This window comes from Aquarana catesbeiana, linkage group LG09 (assembly GCF_042186555.1).
Source record: "Aquarana catesbeiana isolate 2022-GZ linkage group LG09, ASM4218655v1, whole genome shotgun sequence".
Classification (NCBI taxonomy): domain Eukaryota; kingdom Metazoa; phylum Chordata; class Amphibia; order Anura; family Ranidae; genus Aquarana; species Aquarana catesbeiana.
Genome location: NC_133332.1, coordinates 91,352,513 through 91,374,607, shown reverse-complemented (window position 1 = coordinate 91,374,607; position 22,095 = coordinate 91,352,513). Strand labels below are relative to the sequence as shown.

The window sequence follows — 22,095 nt, the reverse complement described above, 5'->3', positions numbered from 1 at the left end:
GGGTCGGCAGGGGAAATCACATGGAAAAGTGAGGGACCAGGAGATCAACAGTCCCGGAAGTGTTCACTTCTGAAGAGACTTCAGCAGATAATGTCTCTTTATTGGAGTCGCGTCTGGCGGCATGTGAGAAGTAACTGATTACTTTCTTCCTGCACTGTAAATCTACAGAATAATTTTAAAGTGAACCTGTGTCAAGTTTATGCACACTAAAGTATTTACATATTCTGAACATCAGTGTTAATTTTGACGTCAAATTTCAATTTAGTTTTAGTTATAGTCTTTTGACTAAAATGCCATTTTAGTTTTAGTCGTATTTTAGTCTTTCGACTAAAATGCCATTTTAGTTTTAGCCGGGATACACCAAAAGTAAAAATCTAATAACGTTATTATTTATGGTATTAAAGCGGAGTTCCACCCAAAAGTGCTCCCCCCCTCCGGTGCCACATTTGGCACCTTTCGGGGGGGAGGGGGGAACGGGTACCTGTTTTTGACAGGTACCCTTCCCCACTTCTGGGAGATGGCATTGTGGGCCGTCCCTCAGAAGTTCAGCCCCCCTCCTCCGCGCCAGATAGAAAGTGCAGCGCACTTCGCACATGTGCAGTAGGGAACCAGCTGTAAAGCCGAAAGTCTTCACTGACGGTTTCCCTTAGTGGAGATGGCAGCGGCAGCACCCGACAGCTGATACAAAAATTGCCTGGGGTGCCGACATCAGGGGCTCCCTGGACAGGTAAGTGCCGGTTCACACAGGGGCGACTTGTCAGGCGACCTAGCCGCCTGACAAGTCGTGTCCCATTCTGTACTACAGAACCGTTCTAATAGGAGCGACGCAAGTCACTCCGACTTTGAAAAAGGTTCCTGTAGTATTTCTGGGGCGACTTCAGGCGACTTGCATTGACTTCTATACAGAAGTCGTTTTACAAGTCGCCGCTGAAGTCATGTGCAGGTCGCCTCGGTGAGGCGACCTGCAAGTCGTGCCGCCCCTGTGAGAACCGGCACTAAGTGTCCATATATTAAAAGTCAGCAGCTACAGTATTTGTAGCTGCTGACTTTTAATTTTTTTTTTTCCCCTGGCGGAACTTCTTTTAAAGGATTGAACAAGCACTACAAACACAGATTTAGCCATTGCATTATAAAAGTCTTTATAAATAAAAGCAAGTTTCATAAACAAGCAAAATTATTGCTTTTTGACAAGCAGAAGTACAACAAAACTGTAAACTCTGTTGTCTGTAATGCCATTGCACATATTACCTGAATATAGCCTTTTTCTTATTTATCTTTTTTTTCTTTTGGCAGGTTAGTAGATGCCCCCTACACATTCTTATGCGGCAGTGCAGTGTTATTTTTATGTCAAATTTCAATTTAGCTTTAGTCATAGTCTTTTGGCTAAAATTACATTTTGGTTTTAGTCGTATGTTAGTCATCTCATTTGTTTTAGTCAACTAAAATAGTATTACTTTAGTTGTTGAAAATATTTTTAGTCGATTAAGGCTTCATGTACACGGGACGTTTTTACAACCTCTTCTGAACGATTTAACTTGACAGATAGTAACCCACGTTTAAAATATCAGTTTTGATGTGCTTATAAGCCGTGTTTTGCCGCGTTTTGCTGTGTTTGCGTTCAGAAGCATTTAAAAAAAAAAAAAAGATAATTTTAGCCACGTAAGATAAGTTTAGCCACGTTTAGCAGCGTTTGGCGCTTGAAATGCCTCTCAAACTAGCGGCCCTCTAGCTGTTGCAAAACTACAAGTCCCATGAGGCATTGCAAGGCTGAGTTACAAGCATGACTACCACAGGCAGAGGTATGATGGGACTTGTAGTTTCGCAACAGCTGGAGGGCCGCTAGTTTGAGACACCTGCTCTAAACTCAGCTTTTGAACCCAATTTTTTGCGTTGCAAAAAAAGCCTCTAAACTCAACTGCCTAGAAACTACTGTAAATGACCCTGTGTACATGTACTGATAAGATAACATAGAGGAGAGTTCAGGAGCAGTTGAAAAAAATGCCCAACTGCTCCTAAATGTCCATTTAGCAGCAGCAGTGTACATGAGGCCTAAATTAACACTGCAGTAAAAGCACTTCATTTATCTCTGTATCTATAAGCATTTTGGAGCAATACATTTTAAACCTTCACTACACAGGCAGTGAAGTCTTAGCTTTTTTTTTTGGCATGCTGTTGGCCTATAATATTAATTAACAGCAGTTGTTTTTAAGCTGTTAGAAACTGACTGAAAGTGGTTGTAAAACCTTAAGGTTTTTCACCTTAATGCATTCTATGCATTAAGGTAAAAAACCTTCTGTGCTGCAGCTCCCCCCCCCCTTTTTTTTTGCTTACCTGAGCCCGATCCGACGCAGTGATGTGCTCCAGCCGCTGTGGCTCCCCTCACTAGACACATTAATATTGGCTCCCGCTGCTATCAATCAAAAGCTGTGACACGGGAGCGCAGGGCGGGGCCGAGTTCCGTTGTCTGTTTCAATGGACGCAGCAGCGGGACTTGGGAGCAAGCCTGCATGGGTGCCCATATAGAAAGCTGCTTTCCATGAGGGCACCCGATGAAGAGGAGGCAGGGGACTCTAGAAGAGGAGGATCAGAGCTGATCTGTGCAAAACCATTGCACAGAGCAGGTAAGTATAGGCATGTTTGTTATTTTTAATTTAAAAAAAAAATTGAAGATTTAAAAACACTTGAAGCTCAACCATAGAGCCATGAGGTCTTCAAGGATTTTTGAGAATAGATAACTTCACATTAAAAGTAGTTAGAGGGATCAGGGATGGCTTGTTTTGATGTCCTTCCACTGCTGGTTTGAAATATGTAAATGATTTAATGTCCATCGTTTAAGCTCAGTTGATGTGCATACTCATATATTGATTTATTACTCCTTTGGACTTGCTCGGTGGAATTATGTATTAGTCCAAATGTGGGCATTCATATTACACAGTATAAAGGTGATGTGAAGCATGCAAATATACCTTGGAAATAGAATCCACTGTTTGGTACACTTCCAGTAAATAAATGGATTTGGAAATAACCCACTCTAATTACAGGCAGGGAGGCCATTAGCTCCCTGAGCAGTCGCTAATAACTTATGTTGGGTGGTGGCTTAGAGTGGAGTTAGGTCACTATTTAGACATTAATAGGTGTAGAAACCATATGGAGCTCTGAGGTGTCAAGGAAGCTGATACTGGAAAATGTGAAAAGGTACACCAAAATAAACACTGGGGTTGATTTACTAAAACTGGAGAGTGCAAAATCTGGTGCAAATTTGCATAGAAATCAGCTTCCAGGTTTGTTTTGTCAAAGCTTTATTGAGCAAGCTGAAGTTAGAAGCTGCTTGGTTGCTATGCAAAGCTGCACCAGATTTTGCACTCTCCAGTTTTAGTAAATCAATCCCTATTTCTTATGGAAACACCCACCTTCCACTATGCAAGACCATGGAACACTTTGAATGGTACACATTGTTAAGTTCAGAGAAATGTGTCCCTACCCTTAAAAGGCTAGTTGGTTGTGATTTCCTCCCAGGTCAAAGTTCCCAGTGCTTTGCCATTAACAGCTTTAGCGGATTTCCATGAATATTTTGAGATCCACTCATCAACACTTAGGACTTCTCAAGTGTGGTTTACACTGCTTCGACCCCAAAGTCATACGACTTGCATGTGACTTCCTTGCATTTTGCGTGCAACTTTTGTGATTTAACATTGTAGTTTATGGTACTCAAGTTGCACCAAATTCACAGAAAACTAGTGCAGGCCCCTTTTTTTGTCGCTGCAACTTGAGCCACATTGATTAAGACAGCACCCACTGAAATTAAAATTAAATTAACTTTGGCTGACCATTTTACCTGACATTTGGAACATTAGTTGTACATTTCTGACCTAAAAACTACCATTCATAGAAAAACAGAAATTTTACTTACTGCTGGATGTACCGGATGTACCAGCTGTACTGTTGGAAATGTTTCCGCCATTACAGAGATCCGAATTGCAGCAATATTGGACAAGTGATGAATCAGATGAGGGTGAATTGCACTGCTGTGATGTCGCACAACCTTTTTGTTGCCTCTGAACCTTTCCATCTGTCAAAGAAAGTCAATAGTAAATGGTGTGAGATCTGACTGGCTGCATCCATTATTTCAAATTACTATTTAAGCCTAGCTCCGGGTTTAATAACATTTTGTGGTGTTCAACAGACATTAGACATAGCTCCCAACTGTCCCTGATTTGGAGGGACTGTCCCTGATTTGGAGGGACTGTCCCTGATTTGGAGGGACTGTCCCTGATTTGGAGAAATGTCCCTCTGTCCCTCATTCCTCCTCATTTGTCCCTCATTTTGGTCTGATCTATATAGTTGGATATAAATTGCACTTTTTATCTCTCAAAAAGTGTTTCCCAGTGCTAAACCTTTCATCCAATTTCTAAATTGCTGCATTTGTAAATTTTAAAAGCCAATATAAAGGAATAGTAGTGGTTAAAAAAAAAAGCACTTGTGTATTTACAGAACCTCTTTTTTTGGTTAATTATCCTTTAATGGGATGTGACCGGTGTCGTGTCCTATGCCTCCATACATTTGCTAGTAGGTGTCCCTCAATCCCATCTCAAAATGTTGGGAGGTATGCATTAGATTGTCTCCTGTTCTGGACTAAAACATCCAAAATAAGTGTCTATAGGTGTCTTGAATCTGCCAAGCATGGGATGATAGTGTCATGAGTATGAGCCCAGTGTACAATTACAGGGTGACCACCCTCCAGGGGAACCATGGATGAAGCAAGCAAGACAGTCTGTTCCTACCACTAGTATTATTCCCACCTTCCCCCTGTTAAGAAGTGCCAGGCTAAGCTCAGGGAGGAGGTAGGAAGTAGGCAAGGGTTGAGGCAGATGAAAACAATAAGAAGAGAAAGGCTATGGTTTTATTAACTAAGATAAATAGGAGTTATAGGGAAGTTCACAAATAGCTAAACACACATTGAATATACATATATTAGAACTATGTTATCTGCCAATTGTATGTAACTCTGTGCAGCTAATTGTATGATACACCATTATTAGACAGCACAGCTGGAAAGGTGAAGCCACTTTTTCCGTTAGGGTCCTCTCACACGGGCGGTCCACCCGGTAGACTCCATTTCGATCTGCTGACCCCCGCTGAGCAGGCAGATGATAGGTCCGTCTCCACTCACTGTGCAGAAACGGACTTGTCAGAGCCCCGCTCTCTAAGGCCCCTTTCACACGAGCTTTCCGATCGGTCCGCCTGTCAGTTTTTCAGGCGGATCGGACACTCCATTCACCCCTATGGGGCAGCAGATGTCAGCGGTGACATGTCTGCTGACACCCACCACTATCTGATCTGATCCTGTCCGTGAAATCCAGATTTTTGGTGACCCTATTTTCCATCCGTCTGGAGGATCCAATTGGATGGGATTGGAGGACAATGGACAGGCGGTCCGTTTTCATCTGATCTCCCCATAGAGGAGAGCAGGACTCTAACAGGTCTGCCTCCGCCCAGTGAGGAGAGACAGACCTGTCATCCGCCTGCTCAGGAGGGAGCAGCGAATCGATCCCCCCGCTTAGCAAAGCGGAGTCCACCGGGCACACCCCCTGTGTGAAAGGACAATTAAGGAATACAGTGCTCTCTCCTCCTGTCAGTGTGTTCCCATGTGCATGCAGCAGTGTCTGATTGGCTCCACATTCTGCCCATCCCTCTTCCAGTCTGAGTGCTGCTGAGCTGTAAATTATGTGAGGCTGATCTCAGAGAGCTTTGGGTATCCTAGCTATGTAAAAATATGTGTAATTAATGTGTAATTAATTGTAAGTAAATACATGACTATTTAAGGGAAAGACGAATATTTGCTAGGTTTAGTAAGGATGTTAGGGCCAGGTGAAGAAGTAATTATGTATACCAGATAAGCCCCCACCATTGGCTTGTCACAGTTTCTGCACCACAGACAGGGATGCAGCGCACACACGAGCAGACTTTTGGACCGGACTGGTCCGACGGACCGAGTCCGGCGTACAATCTGATCGTGTGTGGGCTTCAGCGGACTTTTCCAGTCGAAAATCTGATGGACTTTAGATTTGGAACATGCTTCAAATCTTTACGTCGGAACTCCGCCTGACCCAGAAATCCGCTCGTCTGTATGCTAGTCCGACGGACAAAAACCGACGCCAGGGCAGCTATTGGCTACTGGCTATCAACTTCCTTATTTTAGTCTGGTGTACATAATCACGTACGAATCTGTCGGACTTTGGTATGATCGTGTGTAGGAAAGTCCGTTTGTTAAAAAGTCTGTCGGAAGTCCGTCAAAAGTCCGTCGAAAGTCCGCTCGTGTGCACGCGGCATGAGAGTGCCAGCACTTTGCATCGATCTGGTTCTATTGCATTGAAGAATGCTGGCATTCTAACATATTTTAGGCACTGGGGGCCAGTGAGGGAGTTGCTCAGATTAAATCTGAGGAAGATGAGGGCACATGGGGAGTATCACAGTGAATAGTGTAGAGTGCAAGTGAAAATGAAATCTCACTACCTCCAGGTTATAAATAGTGGCAATCCACTGATAGTGTGATCATAGACAAAATGACTAATGGAATTACAAATATTTAAGCAGGTAAAATGGTTTACATATATGTATTTTAATTGGACTGTTTGGCTGGAGGACTACTTTTAGGAAATAGCTGGGTGATACACTATACTACCAAAAGTATTGGGCCTGACTTTACACGCACATGAACTTAAATGGCATACCAGTCTTATGCTCTGTACACACGGTCGGATCTTCCGACGGAAAATGTGTGATAGGACCTTGTTGTCGGAAATTCCGACCGTGTGTGGGCTCCATCACTCATTTTCCATCAAATTTTCCGACACACAAAGTTTGAGAGCAGGATATAAAATTTTCCGACAACAAAATCCGTTGTCGGAAATTCCGATCGTGTGTACACAAATCCGACGGACAAAGTGCCACGCATGCTCAGAATAAATAGAGAGATGAAAGCTATTGGCTACTGCCCCGTTTATAGTCCCGACGTACGTGTTTTACGTCACCGCGTTCAGAATGATCGGATTTTCCGACAACTTTGTGTGACCGTGTGTATGCAAGACAAGTTTGAGCCAACATCCGTCGGAAAAAATCCTAGGATTTTGTTGTCGGAATGTCCGATCAATGTCCGACCGTGTGTACAGGGCATTAGTCTGTAGGGTTCAATAGTGAGTTGGCCCACCCTTTGCAGCTATAACAGCTTCAACTCTTCTGGGAAGGCTGTCCACAAGGTTTAGGAGTGTGTCTATGGGAATGTTTGACCATTCTTCCAGAAGCGTATTTGTGAGGTCAGGCACTGATTTCAGACGAGAAGGCCTGGCTCGTAGTCTCCACTCTAATTCATCCCAAAGTTGTTCTATCAGGTTGAGGTCAGGACTCTGTGCAGGCCAGTCAATTTCCTCCAACCCAAACTCCCTCATCCATGTCTTTATGGACCTTGCTTTGTGCACTGGTCCAAATCATTTGGTAGAGGGGGGATTATGGTGTGGGGTTGTTTTTTAGAGGTTGGGCTTGGCCCTATAGTTCCAGTGAAGGGAACTTTTAAGGCTCCAGCATACCAAGATATTTTGGACAATTTCATGCTCCCAACTTTGTGGGAACAGTTTGGGGATGACCCATTCCGGTTCCAACATGACTGCGCACCAGTGCAAGGTCCATAAAGACATGGATGAGCAAGTTTGGGGTGGAGGAACTTGACTGGCCTGCACAGAATCCTGACTTCAACCCGATAGAACAGCTTTGGGATGAATTAGAGCAGAGACTGCGAGCCAGGCCTTCACATCCAACATCAGTGCCTGACCTCACAAATGCAATTCTGGAAGAATGGCTAAACATTCCTATAGACACACTCCTAAACCTTGTGGACAGCCTTCCCAGAAGAGTTGAAGCTGTTATAACTACAAAGGGTGGGCCAACTCAATATTGAACCCTACGGACCAAGACTAGGATACTATTAAAGTTCATGTGTGTGTAAAGGCAGGTGTCCCAATACTTTTGGTAATATAATGTATAAAGTACTATTATACTGGAATGGATCGAGAGGAAAATCACAGAAAAAAGAGAGCAGAAATGATGGCTACTTTGAGTCTTCTTTGGCCAGGACAAGGCAAATGGAAGAAGTACCCAGGTGAGGATACCATAGGGATAAAGGCGTCTTTTCAAAAGGAAAATGGCAGTTGTCCAATAATACAGAACAGGAAAATGAAGGCAGAGCAGACATAAATAATGAATAATTGCAGGGCAGGATCAGTTGTGTTGTGATGAATCAATCTGCAATATGTATTCTACTTCTAGATATTAATTAACACTGTTTTATAAACTGATTTCACAACACTTTAGAAAGTTGCTTGGGGCAATCAAAATAATGTCATGAAGCAGAATGTTGCAGGTTATTTCCAGACCCTGAAAAAAAATATGAGTGGGATTTTGACAAAAAGGATTCCTTGAAATATTTGTAACCCAGAATATTTTTTTTTTTTTTAGTAATGATTGAAACTGTGAGTTTTCAATCATTTTAATAATTGGTTTGATTCATAAAATTTTAGCAAACAATTGGGACATTTTGGTGAAATCTCACTATTGTTGCAAAATTAAATAGAATCAACAGTGAAGGAAAAATGAAGGCGGTTTCTTAATGGTACATATAAATTTGAGTTCCAGGCATGGTACTTTGCACATAACCTGAATGAAGCCCATACCAAGCAAGTGACCTCCGGTGCCCACAATGCAGCAGGGCAGCTGTTTGGCACAGGACCTGGAAGCTAATGGAGATCTCTGCAGTAGCTTTACCTATTTGAGGGATTTCCAGCTTCCACAGGGATCCCACAGGTATGGAACATGCATACTTAGAATGGCCAAAAGCAAGACCAATGTAACTACCGGTATGTAAAAACTGCCATACCTAAACTTTAGCTTTAATAGGGAAGCTTCATTCAACATTATTGGACCTAATCCTTGCCTTTATATGACTTCTCATTAGCTGGGAGCATAATTGAGAAACACAGCAACTCTGTCACTAACCCCATTGATAACCCTAACCCATGTGACCACCATGTTTTATTCAAATAATACCTGGTGATTCTCCAGTAAAGACCCTTGTTTAGGCACTTCCTATTATATGGTGACAAGTGTCTCCCATAGGTGTGTGCAGCCTATTGTATTAGGGTGTGCACCCCAAAGCTCAAACACACATGCCTTTCTATGCAGCCAAAGCTGCACTGGACAGCAAATAATTGGGAAGTGCTCTGTGGTGAACAGCTTCCTGTTCATTCACAAACTGAAGCATAGTAAACACGATTTACTAAGCTTCAGTTATGAATGAACACAGTCAGTGAGTGTGTTCACTGTGTTCATTTAGAAAAGGAAGGTGCTGGTAAATTACATATTTACTAGCCCCTTCCCCCATTCCCTACCCTGAAAAATCTCCCGCAGCAGCTGGGGGGGAGAGGAGAGGAAGGAAGCCAGAAGCACTGTGGGGTTGGGGGGCAACATGGGGGAAGCCTGAGCAAGAAGGTGAATCAGCACCATGCATGGTGATTAGGGTGTGCCCAAGCATACCTGGCACACCTCCCTATGGTGTCTCCCAATTGAGGTCCTGCATCATCACCATGTTAAATGCACCCTTAGCTGAGACCTCAAGTAGTCAAGCCAAGTTACATTGTCCAGGTGTGGGCCACCATTTTCACTATCAGGAAGCTGCTCCAGTGCAATGAAACATGATGTTTCTTTGTGATGCCCAAGGCTTTAACAAACTACATTCAGTTAGGATTTACATCTACTTTGCAGCATATGGCACTTGCAAGCAAAAGGAGTTCTTGTGAGTTTTCACTGTTGGTAGTGCTGTATTTCATGACAGAGCCTCTTTAATAAGTTGAAGAATCACAGTAGACAATAGGCAATGGAAAACAGACTCACAGTAGTGAAAGGTGCAGCAAAATCTTTTGGGACTTTTTTAGTGAGAATGTTAAGATATCAAGTGATACTTCATAATAGGAAAATAGATAACCATCATCATGTGGGTAGATAATCATCACGTGTACACCCAGTCAACTGTTTAACTTTACATATTAATGCTAAGTAGACGTGATTCATACTTATTTTTATATAAATACATGACTAATGAGTAATGTGAAGCAACTACAGCATCTTTCTCATTAAAGGTTTTTTTGTTATATTGTAGTCAACAAAAGGGCTATGTCATTGTAACCTCAAAATACCAACCAAGCTGCTCTCTTTGGTCCTCCCAAGACCTCAAGCTCTCTAGCTTTCTTGTCACCTCCTCCCATGCTCGCCTCCAGGATTTCTCCAGAGCTTCTCCCATCCTTTGGAACTCCCTATCCCAAGCTGTCCGACTGTCCCCTAATCTATCCATCTTTAGACAATCCCTGAAAACCCTTCTCTTTAAAGAAGCCTATCCTGCTTCTAACTAATACACTGTTTTACTTCCTCCATCAGCTCATCCCCCACAGCTATTACCCTTTGATACAATTGACCCTCCCTTTTAGATTGTAAGCTCTAATGAGCAGGGCCTCTGATTCCTCTTGTTCCAAATTGTAATGTAACTGTAATGTCTGCTTTCATTTTGTTAAGCGCTGTGCAAACTGTTGGCGCTATATAAATCCTGTATAATAAAAATAATTGTAATGACTGTTAAGCTGGCCAGTGGGCTGAATGAAGAAAGACAAACAGATTCCTCCATCCATACATATGAGGTGAAGAGGAATCCTTCCCGCTGGGAAATTGTATTCTAAAAAGCAAGACTCTTCTGCTGTCACAATAAACTGATACCTGAGAACATTTTTCCAACAAGCCCATTTAACAGAAGTCAATGTAATGATTGACTTCTGTTGAACAGGCACATATGGTGGAATGATGACGTTTGACCCTGTCTGATGCTGCAACACCCCTCCTGAGTGGGGGGTGGAGCTGTAAGGTGCCTTTGTGCATATAAGGAGGGAAACACTTGTCCGCTACAACTCTGACGAATTGGGTGCACCCCCCGAAATGTGTCAGCTCGCCGACACTGCGGCGTACCAGTTGGGTCACTTGATGCCATACTGGTTAATGCTAAGATGTGTTATAATGCTTGTAGCGTCTTTCCTTTGTGAGTATTCATTTGGCTTTTTGTATCATAAAATCTTGGATAATGCAATAGGCGTTTGTGCAAACCTGTGTGCTTTTTAGAGTTCTGTCTTGGATTCCCCTGCATTGTTGAAGCATTCCATTAGAAGAGTATAGAATCCACATAGCTATTTGCTTTGGTGAGAGTCCTCTAAGCATTGGGGTGTTTGTCTGTTTGTGTACAGCCACACATGGATCACAATTCAGCCGGTCCCCACTGAACCCAACAAATTTCGACCCATCTTTAGCCAGAGTTACTCTCGGCTTGGGAAATGATCTGTATTTTACTTCAGGTATTCTGAGTGCAAAAAAAAATACATCAAACAGTGGCGGCCCTTGCATTGTGGGCGTACGGGCGCCCGCCCTCCCTATCCATGCGCCTGGCCACTTTCAGGACGCCGGGCGCATGAATTATTATGGCGGGGATAGGCATGTATTTTGAAGCACATAATTAGAGCCCGAGGCTCTAATGGGCTTCAAAATAGGGTGGACTCGGGGCACAGAGCACTGCGTCCCGATCCCACCCTGTTGTGTGACGATAGCGAATTAATTTTCGCTATTTTCACACTAACGTTCCTCCCCGCCAATCAGGGGGCAGGTCTGTGAGACCTGTTTCCAGATTGGTCAAAACGTCAGGCGATCCTATTGGATGCCTAGTGCTATGGAGTACAGAGAGGAGACGCGGGAGGAGCAGAAACCGGAGCCGATGCCCGCACCCAAAGATGATAGGAGACCACAGCCCCAGCCCTAGATTGGGTAGGTGCCTTACTTCTGGCTGCCCAATGGGCACGGGGGGGGGGGGGCTTTCTCTGTCCTGCACAGCGGGCTGGGTGGGGGGGTTGTCAGTCACCCGCCGCAGGAGGGGGGGTTGTCAGTCATCGGCCGCGGGGTGGGGGGATTGTCAGCTGCCACTGTTAGACAGGGGGCTAGGCATGGATCTGATTTTGCTTTCTCTGGTTCATTTGGTGTTTCTCTGCCTATTGTGCTATGCTGTCCACATCTCCCCTGACATTTTCTCTGCTTGATATATGTATATTGTATATCAGTGTGTCTTTTCACCCTGCTCTGCCTTGTTCTTAACTCTTCTTTTTCCCACTATCACTTGCTTCTCTTTCCAGTAGGACTGCAATTGGAAAAGTATTCATTTTATAGCAGCCACTGCTGGAACATGACTGCTTATTTAGACATTTGTGACTACCTTTATTTAGTTCAGACTCTTGACTTTGTGTTTGAAAGTTCTATAGGCTGAGCTGTATACCATGATCTGTGAGGCTGAGTTATATACCATGATCTGTGGAGCTGAGCTATATACCATGATCTGTGGAGCTGAGCTATATACCATGATCTGTGGAGCTGAGCTATATACCATGATCTGTGGAGCTGAGCTATATACCCAGATTTGTGAGGCTGAGATATATACCCTGATCTGTAATGCTGAGCTATATACCCTGATCTGTGAGGCTGAGATATATACCCTGATCTGCAATGTTGAGCTATATACCCTGATCTGTAATGCTGAGCTATATACCCTGAGGCCTGTAAATGCTTTTTAAAGCTTCACCTATGGAGAATTTTGGGTACCATCATTTTTTGCATTTTTAACAGAGAAGCATAATTTTAAGGCTTCACATGTTTAGTAACTATTTACCCGATGCAACCTCACCTATTGTTTTTTGTTGGCACCAAAATTCATTTTAGTGTTGTTTTCCTGAAAATAGGTGCACAAACATTGTACAGCATAGAAAAATTCCAACTGCCACCATTTTATTCTCCAGGGCCTCTCTGCCTTCAGAAAATATATCATTGTTGAGGGGTTTACAGTAATTTCTAGCAAAAATGCAGATTATAACATGTGTGTGAAAATTTGTACAAATTGCCCTGGTAAAAAAGCTGTTGCCCATGTTTTCACTTAACCTATTTAGTATTGTATTTTGCCTGGATTTACAGTGCCTGTCTGACCCAGGTGAAGATGGTCTGAATGGCCCAAAGAACTTTAAAATCAGGAAAACTTACCAACGCGCTGTTCCACTGTCATGCACTGCTGATCAGCACCACATTCAATTGTGGAAGGTTCTATGCAACTTCCACTGCAGGAATAACACTTGATCGCATTACCTGCAAAATAAAACAACAGTAGCATTTACAACAGGTCCTTTTTATAGCTGAAATGGAGAAATTATACAGTACTGTCTGATATGTAGATTTACTGCAAACCTTGCAGCACAGTGGCTAAGTAGTTAGCACTTCTGCATAGCAGCACTTAGGTCACAGATTTGAATCTCAACCATGGCACTACCTGCCTGCAGTTTGCATGTTCTCTCTGTGCCTGCGTGGGTTTCCTCTAGGTACTCTGGTTTCCTCCCACACTCCAAAAACATGCTGGTAGTTTAAATGGTGCCTGTCTGAATTGGCCCTACTATGTGTTTATATGTCAGTTAGTGACCACAGATTGTAAGCTCCTTGAGGGGCAGGGACTGACGTGAATGTACAGTCAGGTCCATAAATATTGGGACATTGACACAATTCTAATCTTTTTGTCTCTATACACCACCACAATGGATTTGAAATGAAACAAACAAGATGTGCTTTAACTGCAGACTTTCAGCTTTAATTTGAGGGTATTTACATCCAAATCAGGTGAACGGTGTAGGAATTACAACAGTTTGTATATGTGCCTCCCACTTTTTAAGGGACCAAAAGTAATGGGACAATTGGCTGCTCAGCTGTTCCGTGGCCAGGTGTGTGTTATTCCCTCATTATCCCATTTACAAGGAGCAGATCAAAGGTCCAGAGTTCATTTCAAGTGTGCTATTTGCATTTGGAATCTGTTGCTGTCAACTCTCAATATGAGATCCAAAGAGCTGTCACTATCAGTGAAGCAAGCCATCATTAGGCTGAAAAAACAAAACAAACCCATCAGAGAGATAGCAAAAACATTAGGTGTGGCCAAATCAACTGTTTGGAACATCCTTAAAAAGAAAGAATGCACTGGTGAGCTCAGCAACACCAAAAGACCTGGAAGACCACGGAAAACAACTGTGGTGGATGACCGAAGAATTCTTTCCCTGGTGAAGAAAACACCCTTCACAACAGTTGGCCAGATCAAGAACACTCTCCAGGAGGTAGGTGTATGTGTGTCAAAGTCAACAATCAAGAGAAGACTTCAACAGAGTTAATACAGAGGGTTCACCACAAGATGTAAACCATTGGTGAGCCTCAAAAACAGGAAGGCCAGATTAGAGTTTGCCAAACAACATCTAAAAAAGCCAAGTCAATCCCCTGACCTGAATCCGATTGAGCATGCATTTCACTTGCTGAAGACAAAACTGAAGGGAAAATGCCCCAAAAACAAGCAGGAACTGAAGACAGTTGCAGTAGAGGCCTGGCAGAGCATCACCAGGGATGAAACCCAGCGTCTGGTGATGTCTATGCATTCCAGACTTCAGGCTGTAATTGACTGCAAAGAATTTGCAACCAAGTATTAAAAAGTGAAAGTTTGATGGATGATTGTTAATCTGTCCCATTACTTTTGGACCCTTAAAAAGTGGGAGGCACATATACAAACTGTTGTAATTCTTACACCCTTCACCTGATTTGGATGTAAATACCCTCAAATTAAAGCTGAATGTCTGCAGTTAAATCACATCTTGTTTTTTTCATTTCAAATCCATTGTGGTGGTGCATAGAGCCAAAAAGATTAGAATTGTCGATGTCCCAATATTTATGGACCTGAATGTATAATATATATGTAAAGTTCTGCATAAATTGAGAGTGTTGTATATACCTGTAATGATAATCATCCACCTTGTAAATGGTATACATTCCTCCATTATGCCTTTTCAAATTAGGTGCAATTATTATATCCAGTCTTAAAACATTGCTGATAGTCATGAGTGATCACTTTAGTGAGTGATCACTTTAACCACTTGCTTACCACTGCACGCCGATATACGTCAGGACACTATGGCAGCGGTGGCAAATGGGCGTACCTGTATGTCCCCTTTAATTGGCGGGGTTAGCGCGCACCGCGTACAGCGAATTCAGCTTAGATGGAACCTATGAGGGTAGCTGTTATCGGTCACAGCTGAGGCCCATTCCCAAAAAGCAGAATCCCTGGGTATGATTCTGCACGGTTATGCTCATTTAGTTGAACTTGATGGACATGTCTTTTTTTTAAATCAATTAGGGCTCCTTCACACGGACGTGTCCAAGTATGGAGCCCACTCTGCTCAGTGGGGGATCGCTCTGTCGATCCCCGCCTAGCAGGCAGATGACAGGTCGTTCTCTGCACACTGTGCAGGGACCAACCTGTCAGAGTGCTGCTTTCCCCTATGGGGAATCGGATGAAGACGGACCGTAAAGTCTGTCGTCACCCGATCCGATCCGCAGACGGATGGAAAAGTAGGTTTTTCCTCCGTCACACTTTTTCAGATCGGAGCGGGTCGGATGTCATCGGATATGTCACCACTGACATCCGTCCCTCTATAGACCTCTATGGAGTGTCCGTTAAGGTCCGCCTAAAAAACTGACAAGCGGACCTGAACGGTCCATCCATGTGAAAGGGGCCTTATACTATGCTCCACTTCAAATTTAGCCCAAGCACAGCCCATATTAACAGTTATTGCAACAACCATGCTAACAGTTAGGGCCCATACACACGATAGGACTTTGTACAAACTTTCCCGTGGATTTTTGTACAAAGGGCGTCGGCCGTAAACTAATTCAGCATACACACGACAGGACTTTTTCAGCCAGCTTTCACCAAATCACGTGGTTTTTCAGCTCTTTACCGCCACCCTTTGGTCAACTTCTGTATTGTTGTCTGATCTTTTGCATTGGTTCTGAGCATGCGTGTTTGTACTTTGGACTAAAGCCCTATGGACTTGTGTACACACGAAAGGATTTTGAACCAAAAGACTTTTGTTGCTGGAAAGTTTGTCTGTTTGCACAGCCAACATTTGTCTGATGAAAATCGAAAAAGTTTGTCCGATGGAGCATACACATGGTAGGATGTTGCCTTAAAACAGCTCATTTGCATGTTTATTGTCAAAAAGTCCTATCGTGTGTATGGGCCTTTATTGTGACAGCCAACCACAGCCCATATTAACACTTATTGGGACAACCATAATTTATGCTAACAGTTATTGTGACAGCCACATAAAGTACGTTGATGGACACAAACTCCACATAGTGTACCCTATATGAACCGTACACAGAGACGCCAGTGTTGCCAACCTACCAGATTGAAATTTACTGACACAACACCCAAAATTTACCGGCACAGCCAAGTTTTCACTGGCATTTACAAAAGTTACAAAACAACACTTTTAAGTGCAAATTAGAGTATTTAGGCTACAAACAAATACAATATGCAATTAGCAATATGATTTAAGGTAGATAATAAGGCAAAAAACATATTTCTTATTTTATTTTTGATATAGTAAGTTAGTAGCTCAGGGACAGGACTCAGGAGGGCAAGAAATTAGAATGGGCGTACACACACACACATAAAACTGACTCTCACAGTGACACTGACAGCAGTGTGCAGTAGCACAGATGATGATGAGACCTCACTGACACAACACGTCCCCTCCTGAGTCACAGTGACAGTCTCTGTCCAAGCCAAGCGGTCCCTCCAGTCCACTCCAGTCTGAACAGCACTGATGGTCCTGGTCCCAGCCTGCCTTGCTCCAATACCGCAGACCCGCACACGAGGCTCTGGCCAGTCTGCTTTGGTCCATTGCACTATGACGTCACACGACATGCTCAGGCACCACCTCTGCCAGAGCCACTTGATCACACTGTAGCAAGCACTCGGATGGTCACAGCCGGCTCCAGACCAAGCCGAGCATCACAGCCATATTTTTTACTGGCAACCTTTTACTTTTACTGACATTTACTGGCAGGAGGAACTTGCCAGTTTTTTACTGGCTGCCAGTAAAAATACTGACGGTTGGCAACACTGAGAGGCACTCCCACAGAGGTAAATAGAGGTTCCAATTGCTTTCTCTGGCTATTTGCCTTTGGCAATGGAATATTATCATGACAGTTTGTTACATTTGAAAAGACCCAGTCAGGTGTCTAAACAAATGAAAATGTTAGAGGAAGTTATTATACTCACTTCTCAGCCCGGTTCTCCCCCCTATTCCAGTTTTGCAATCTCTATAAGGATAAGTTTATACTAGCTTCAAAAGCAGACATTTTTATGAGCGCTTTTAAAGCCCCACAAACACCTGTCAAAATTCTGCATACGGAGGCCAGTGCTGTGCACACAAATGAGTTTGCATTGTGGCATGCCAAAATTGCAGAAATTGCCCCGATGTGCTGTTTGGTAGGCTTTACCATTCTCCAAACACTTCCAGTGATGTCAATATGAATGCTCTGCAAACATGCCATAAATGCTTCTATGGTGTTTATAGCATGTTTGAGATGAATTTAGAAAGCATTGCTAGTTACCCTGTTTCCCCGAAAATAAGACCTAACCGAAAATAAGACCCATCTCGATTTTTCTCGGATGGCTGCAATATAAACCCTACCCCGAGAATAAGCCCTAGTTAAAGTCCTTGTAAAATCATGTAATCCATGCTGTAAAAGGATTATATAATGTCCAGTGTATGTCTTTATGTAACATTATTGTAGAAAATACCTTATTTACAGTGCCGCTGGGTGCTCATGTGACCCACCGGAGCTCTCCTCCCAGCTGACGTCAGCGGCCCCTCCCTCTGCAGTGGGAAGAAGAGCTCCGGTGGGTCATGTGAGTGCCCAGCGGGACTGTAAATAAGGTATTTTCTACAATAATGTTACATAAAGACACACACTAGACATTCATTTAATCCGCTCTGTAAATGGATTATATATTGTACAAGGACTTTAACTAGGGTTTATTTTGGGGATTACAGAGATGCTAACTTCTGAGCTGACAGGGAGGGAGAGGGGGGAGAGAAGACAGGGGACAAAATATGACATCCCCTGAAAATAAGCCCTAAAGCATTTTATGTAGCCAAGATTAACATAAGACCTAATCTTATTTTCGGGGGAAACACGGTAAGATGACAAAAATCCATAAAACAGAAAACCAATTAAGAGGAGGTGTCTGAAAAAACTTTTTTTTTTTTTTTAATGCATTATAAACGCAACAAAAACGTATATTAAACCAATGGGTGTATTAATCAACATTCAAGTTTTTTTTGCATGTTTGAACAAGCCCCAAGCCTCAATGGCATTTTACACTTTTGGGAGTGTCGGATGCCCGTTTCCCCCACCACTTGCTGTGGTTCCCTCAGTATGTAGTAGAGACACAGGCCTCTGATACTACCAGATGTGTTGAATGCCTAGAGCAGCCATTCTCAACCAGGGTTCCTCCAGAGGTGGCTAGGGATTCCCTGAGCTGTGGAGCTGTGATTGATTTACCTCCTGTTTGATGGTGCCTACATAGTTCTGAGCCAATGTCACTTGGAGGAGCCAGTGGTATGACACCAATAATCTTTATAGCTCTCTGTAAGGGGGCCATTCTTACCACCACTGTAAAAAAGGGCATTCTTCTCACTGACCACCAAAGTAAGGGGCATTGTTCCCAGTGACCCCCAATGAATGGGTTTTATCAGGGGTTCCCCCGATACCTGAAAATTATTTTAATGGTTCCCCTGGGGTAAAAAGGTAAAGAATGACAGGGGCTGCAGCCCTAGAATGGAGTGGAGGTAGAAGAAATGGAGAGGTGAATGTATTACTATTTATCTTACCGGAAACATTTGTTTGGAGACCTGACAGGGTCTCTATAAATACGATGTAACATAAGAAAACATTAACAGTTTATGTGACAAGTGGTTGAGGTCCACGTGAAATGCAAGTTCAAATTAGTATTTCAACAGCTCAGTTCAGTAGTCAACAATCTCAAACTAACATCATGCTAGTGCATAACACAACAGATGTTCACACGATTGGAATCTTCATATATGGAATACTATCATCACATGCACTAATTAAAGTGTGTATCAAGTCTAAACCTTTCTTCGGATTTGGATAGAGCAGGGAAGGATCAGAACCCCATTTGGGTTTGAATTGATATTTGGGGCTCCATTAGTGAGTTTTGCCCTCACCTCCTATTCTGCTGACAATGAGTTCACTGGACAAGAATTAAGGGGAACTCTGCAACCAGGACACTGAAAGAATTACAAATCTGACAGGAGTTCTAACTTTCTCCAACTCTACTAATAAACTAAAAAAAAATAAACGTTTTTTATTCTTTCTGTGTTGCTGTTGGAGAGTTCCTCTCACTTCCTATCTAGAAAAACATTCTCAGCAGGACGGGACTTGAGCAGAAAGCAGTAAAAACCTGACGTGTTCTAATAATTCTGCACCCTATCCAAAACTAAGAAAAGAGTTTTCGGCTGGATAAACACTTGAACAACATACAATTATTACAATACAATTGGGTATTAGGAATGCTGAATATCCCAAATTTTGCACAGCTTAGAAGTATCTTCTCATGAGATTTAGGATACTTAGCATTACCAGGATTGTGATGTTGCGCTCTCCTCTGCAGAAGTAAGTGTAAAGTACAATTTTTTTATTTTTACTTTTCTCCGCCATTTTTTTTCTAATGCTGTAATATTACATTGGGGAAAGGAGCAATATTGAATAAGCAGGCCTTTAATTTGGGTGCAAGGTCTGATTTAAGGAAACCTGTACTGAGAAAACTGCAAAGATTGCCACTGTTGAGCTGTTACTATCATGCTGATCCATTGGCTTCAATGGTTTCTGATTCACTGACCTGACACAGGTATGCAGATCAGGAGTTCTGATTTCACTTTAAACCACAGGTAACCAGTCTACTGACAATTCATTAGAGATTTATTTTGAAGATGAGTGTCTGCTGAAAAGGTATATGTCGTATTGCAATCCAAATTTTCTCCAGTAGTCACTGGTGGGAGTATGGATGACCTGTTTTTACCACATAGTCTTATATAGCCATCAAAGGTGGCAATGCATTGGAAAGAATTGTGGGTTCAGATTGTACAGAACACTCTCCGCTTTGCTATAGTAATGCCAATAAACAGAAAAAAAAACATTTATTACAGCCACAGTAAACCAACATAATGATCCCCCAAGATTTTCTGTCCTAGACATGTGTTCAATTCAGCCCTATGTTACATTTTATAGAACAGAGACACACCACAGATAGCAGCAGTACCAGTCATCCTCTTACCCTACAGATATCCTTACCAATATAGCATTGTAGTAAGGCGACAAGGAAAAACAGGATTAGGTTTTCTTTCCTCATTTCGGAGATCAGCTTGTGCCTTGTGTTCTTCCTCGGTCCAAATGTTGTCTCTCTTTTGCTTCCCACTTTCCAATATATTTTCCCAGCTATATTGCAACAGATAGATGGGAGGTGCTACCCAACCTCACCTTAAATACACTGAGGGTGATGAATGGGTGTGCCTGCATAGATTTTAATTTTGGATGCTCTTGCAATGTGTGAGATGTGTAAATTGGAATTCCCACAATGGCAAACAGTCTGAAGATAGAAATGTATGCATAGTGATTTTAACTGCAGAGCCTCGCTTTCTTTACTAAGTCTGGTGATGTTGACCTTAAAAGCACTTTATGAAAGTAACCGCTAAGTGGAAGGGTCTGTCTGGACTATAATTACATAATCAAACTTAGGGCCTTTTGAAGAGTTTCAGGCTGATGCATCAACTTGACATGAGTTTAAGACGCTTCAGAAATCATTCAGAATTCAACAGATGCAACTTGAGTTGACCTCCTGACCTGCATTTGACCTGCTTCAAGCTAGTTTTGCACCACTATAGACTTATATGGGAATGCAGAACTTGCTTGAAGCAAGCAAAAGCCCATCAACACACAGGGGTTGATTTAAAAAAACTAGAGAGTGCAAAAACTGATGCAGCTCTGCATAGAAACCAATCAGCTTCCAGTTTTTTTGTCAAAGCTCAATTGAACAAGCTGAAGTTAGAAGCTAATTGGTTACCATGCACACCTGCACCAGATTTTGCACTCTCCAGTTTTAGTAAATCAACCCAAAAGTTCTAATAAGAAAACCTGCAGTCCTTGCTACCTTAGACATACAAGAATCTGCAAACATTAAAAGAGAAGTATGGGTTTGGGGTTTTTCGCTACCATCATACTTACCTAGGTGGATGCTGCATCTGGTCCCGGTGCCTCTACACTGAAAACCGAGCAATCGAACGTCGCCAATGGCTTGGTTCTCTCAGCTCTCCGAGCAGAGAGCTGCTGACTGTCAATCAGCATCACTCTCCGCTCTGCTCCTCCATGCTCACTGGAGCGCTGAGCTGTGGAGGGGCGAGCTGCTGAGAGCCTGAGACGGGCATCAGTCCAGACACCTGACAGATCCAGACTCCCATTGTCGGGATGACGCAGTGCCTGGACTGATTCCTGTGATGTCAGCAGAGAGCTGAGTTCAGTGCGCTCTCTACTGAAAATGGGTCACAGGAGTGCAAAATAATTTGCACTCCTGTGACCCATAGGAGAAGCCCAGCCAAACAAGCTTAGGCTGGATTTCTCCCTTAAACTCCCTTTGAAGGAGATGCCAGGCTCTGTGCAGACTTCTGGAATAAGAACTGAGACAACTAGTGAGAAAAGGCATCAACATTCTCAGAAATCCTGTCTAAAGCCGGCCATATATGATGCATATTGCTTGACTCCCCCATCAACACAGTCAGCGCAGGAAGCCCTCCCTCCTGGGAGAACACAGTGATTATTGCTAGTGGCTCTAGCTGTTGACAATAATCGCATGTAAAAATCCGGCATGCTGGTTGTACCCAAGTCGTTTGATGAATCGACTTGGGTACATTCAGCCTGCACATAGATGGATTTAATCGCGGCTGGTCTTTACTGAACTGTCTATAGCCAGGTACAGACTTCTTGTAAACGACAGAGATATTACATCTCAGTTGGTCCTTGATTTTT

General features: G+C 42.9%; 1 protein-coding gene across 1 annotated transcript in view; it reads right to left on the bottom strand.

Moving 5' to 3' along the window:
* The window catches only part of LOC141107915 (uncharacterized), a 29,205-nt gene extending 8,661 nt beyond the window's left edge, over nucleotides 1-20,544 (bottom strand). Inside the window, exons 1-3 of the mRNA XM_073598973.1 lie at nucleotides 20,368-20,544; nucleotides 13,159-13,260; nucleotides 3,911-4,069 (exon numbers count right to left, since the gene is read on the bottom strand). Coding sequence (XP_073455074.1) covers nucleotides 3,911-4,069; nucleotides 13,159-13,260; nucleotides 20,368-20,425 — 319 coding nt within the window. The 5' untranslated portion in view covers nucleotides 20,426-20,544. The remainder of the gene's footprint in view (nucleotides 1-3,910; nucleotides 4,070-13,158; nucleotides 13,261-20,367) is intronic.
* Between the last annotated feature and the right edge of the window lie 1,551 nt (nucleotides 20,545-22,095).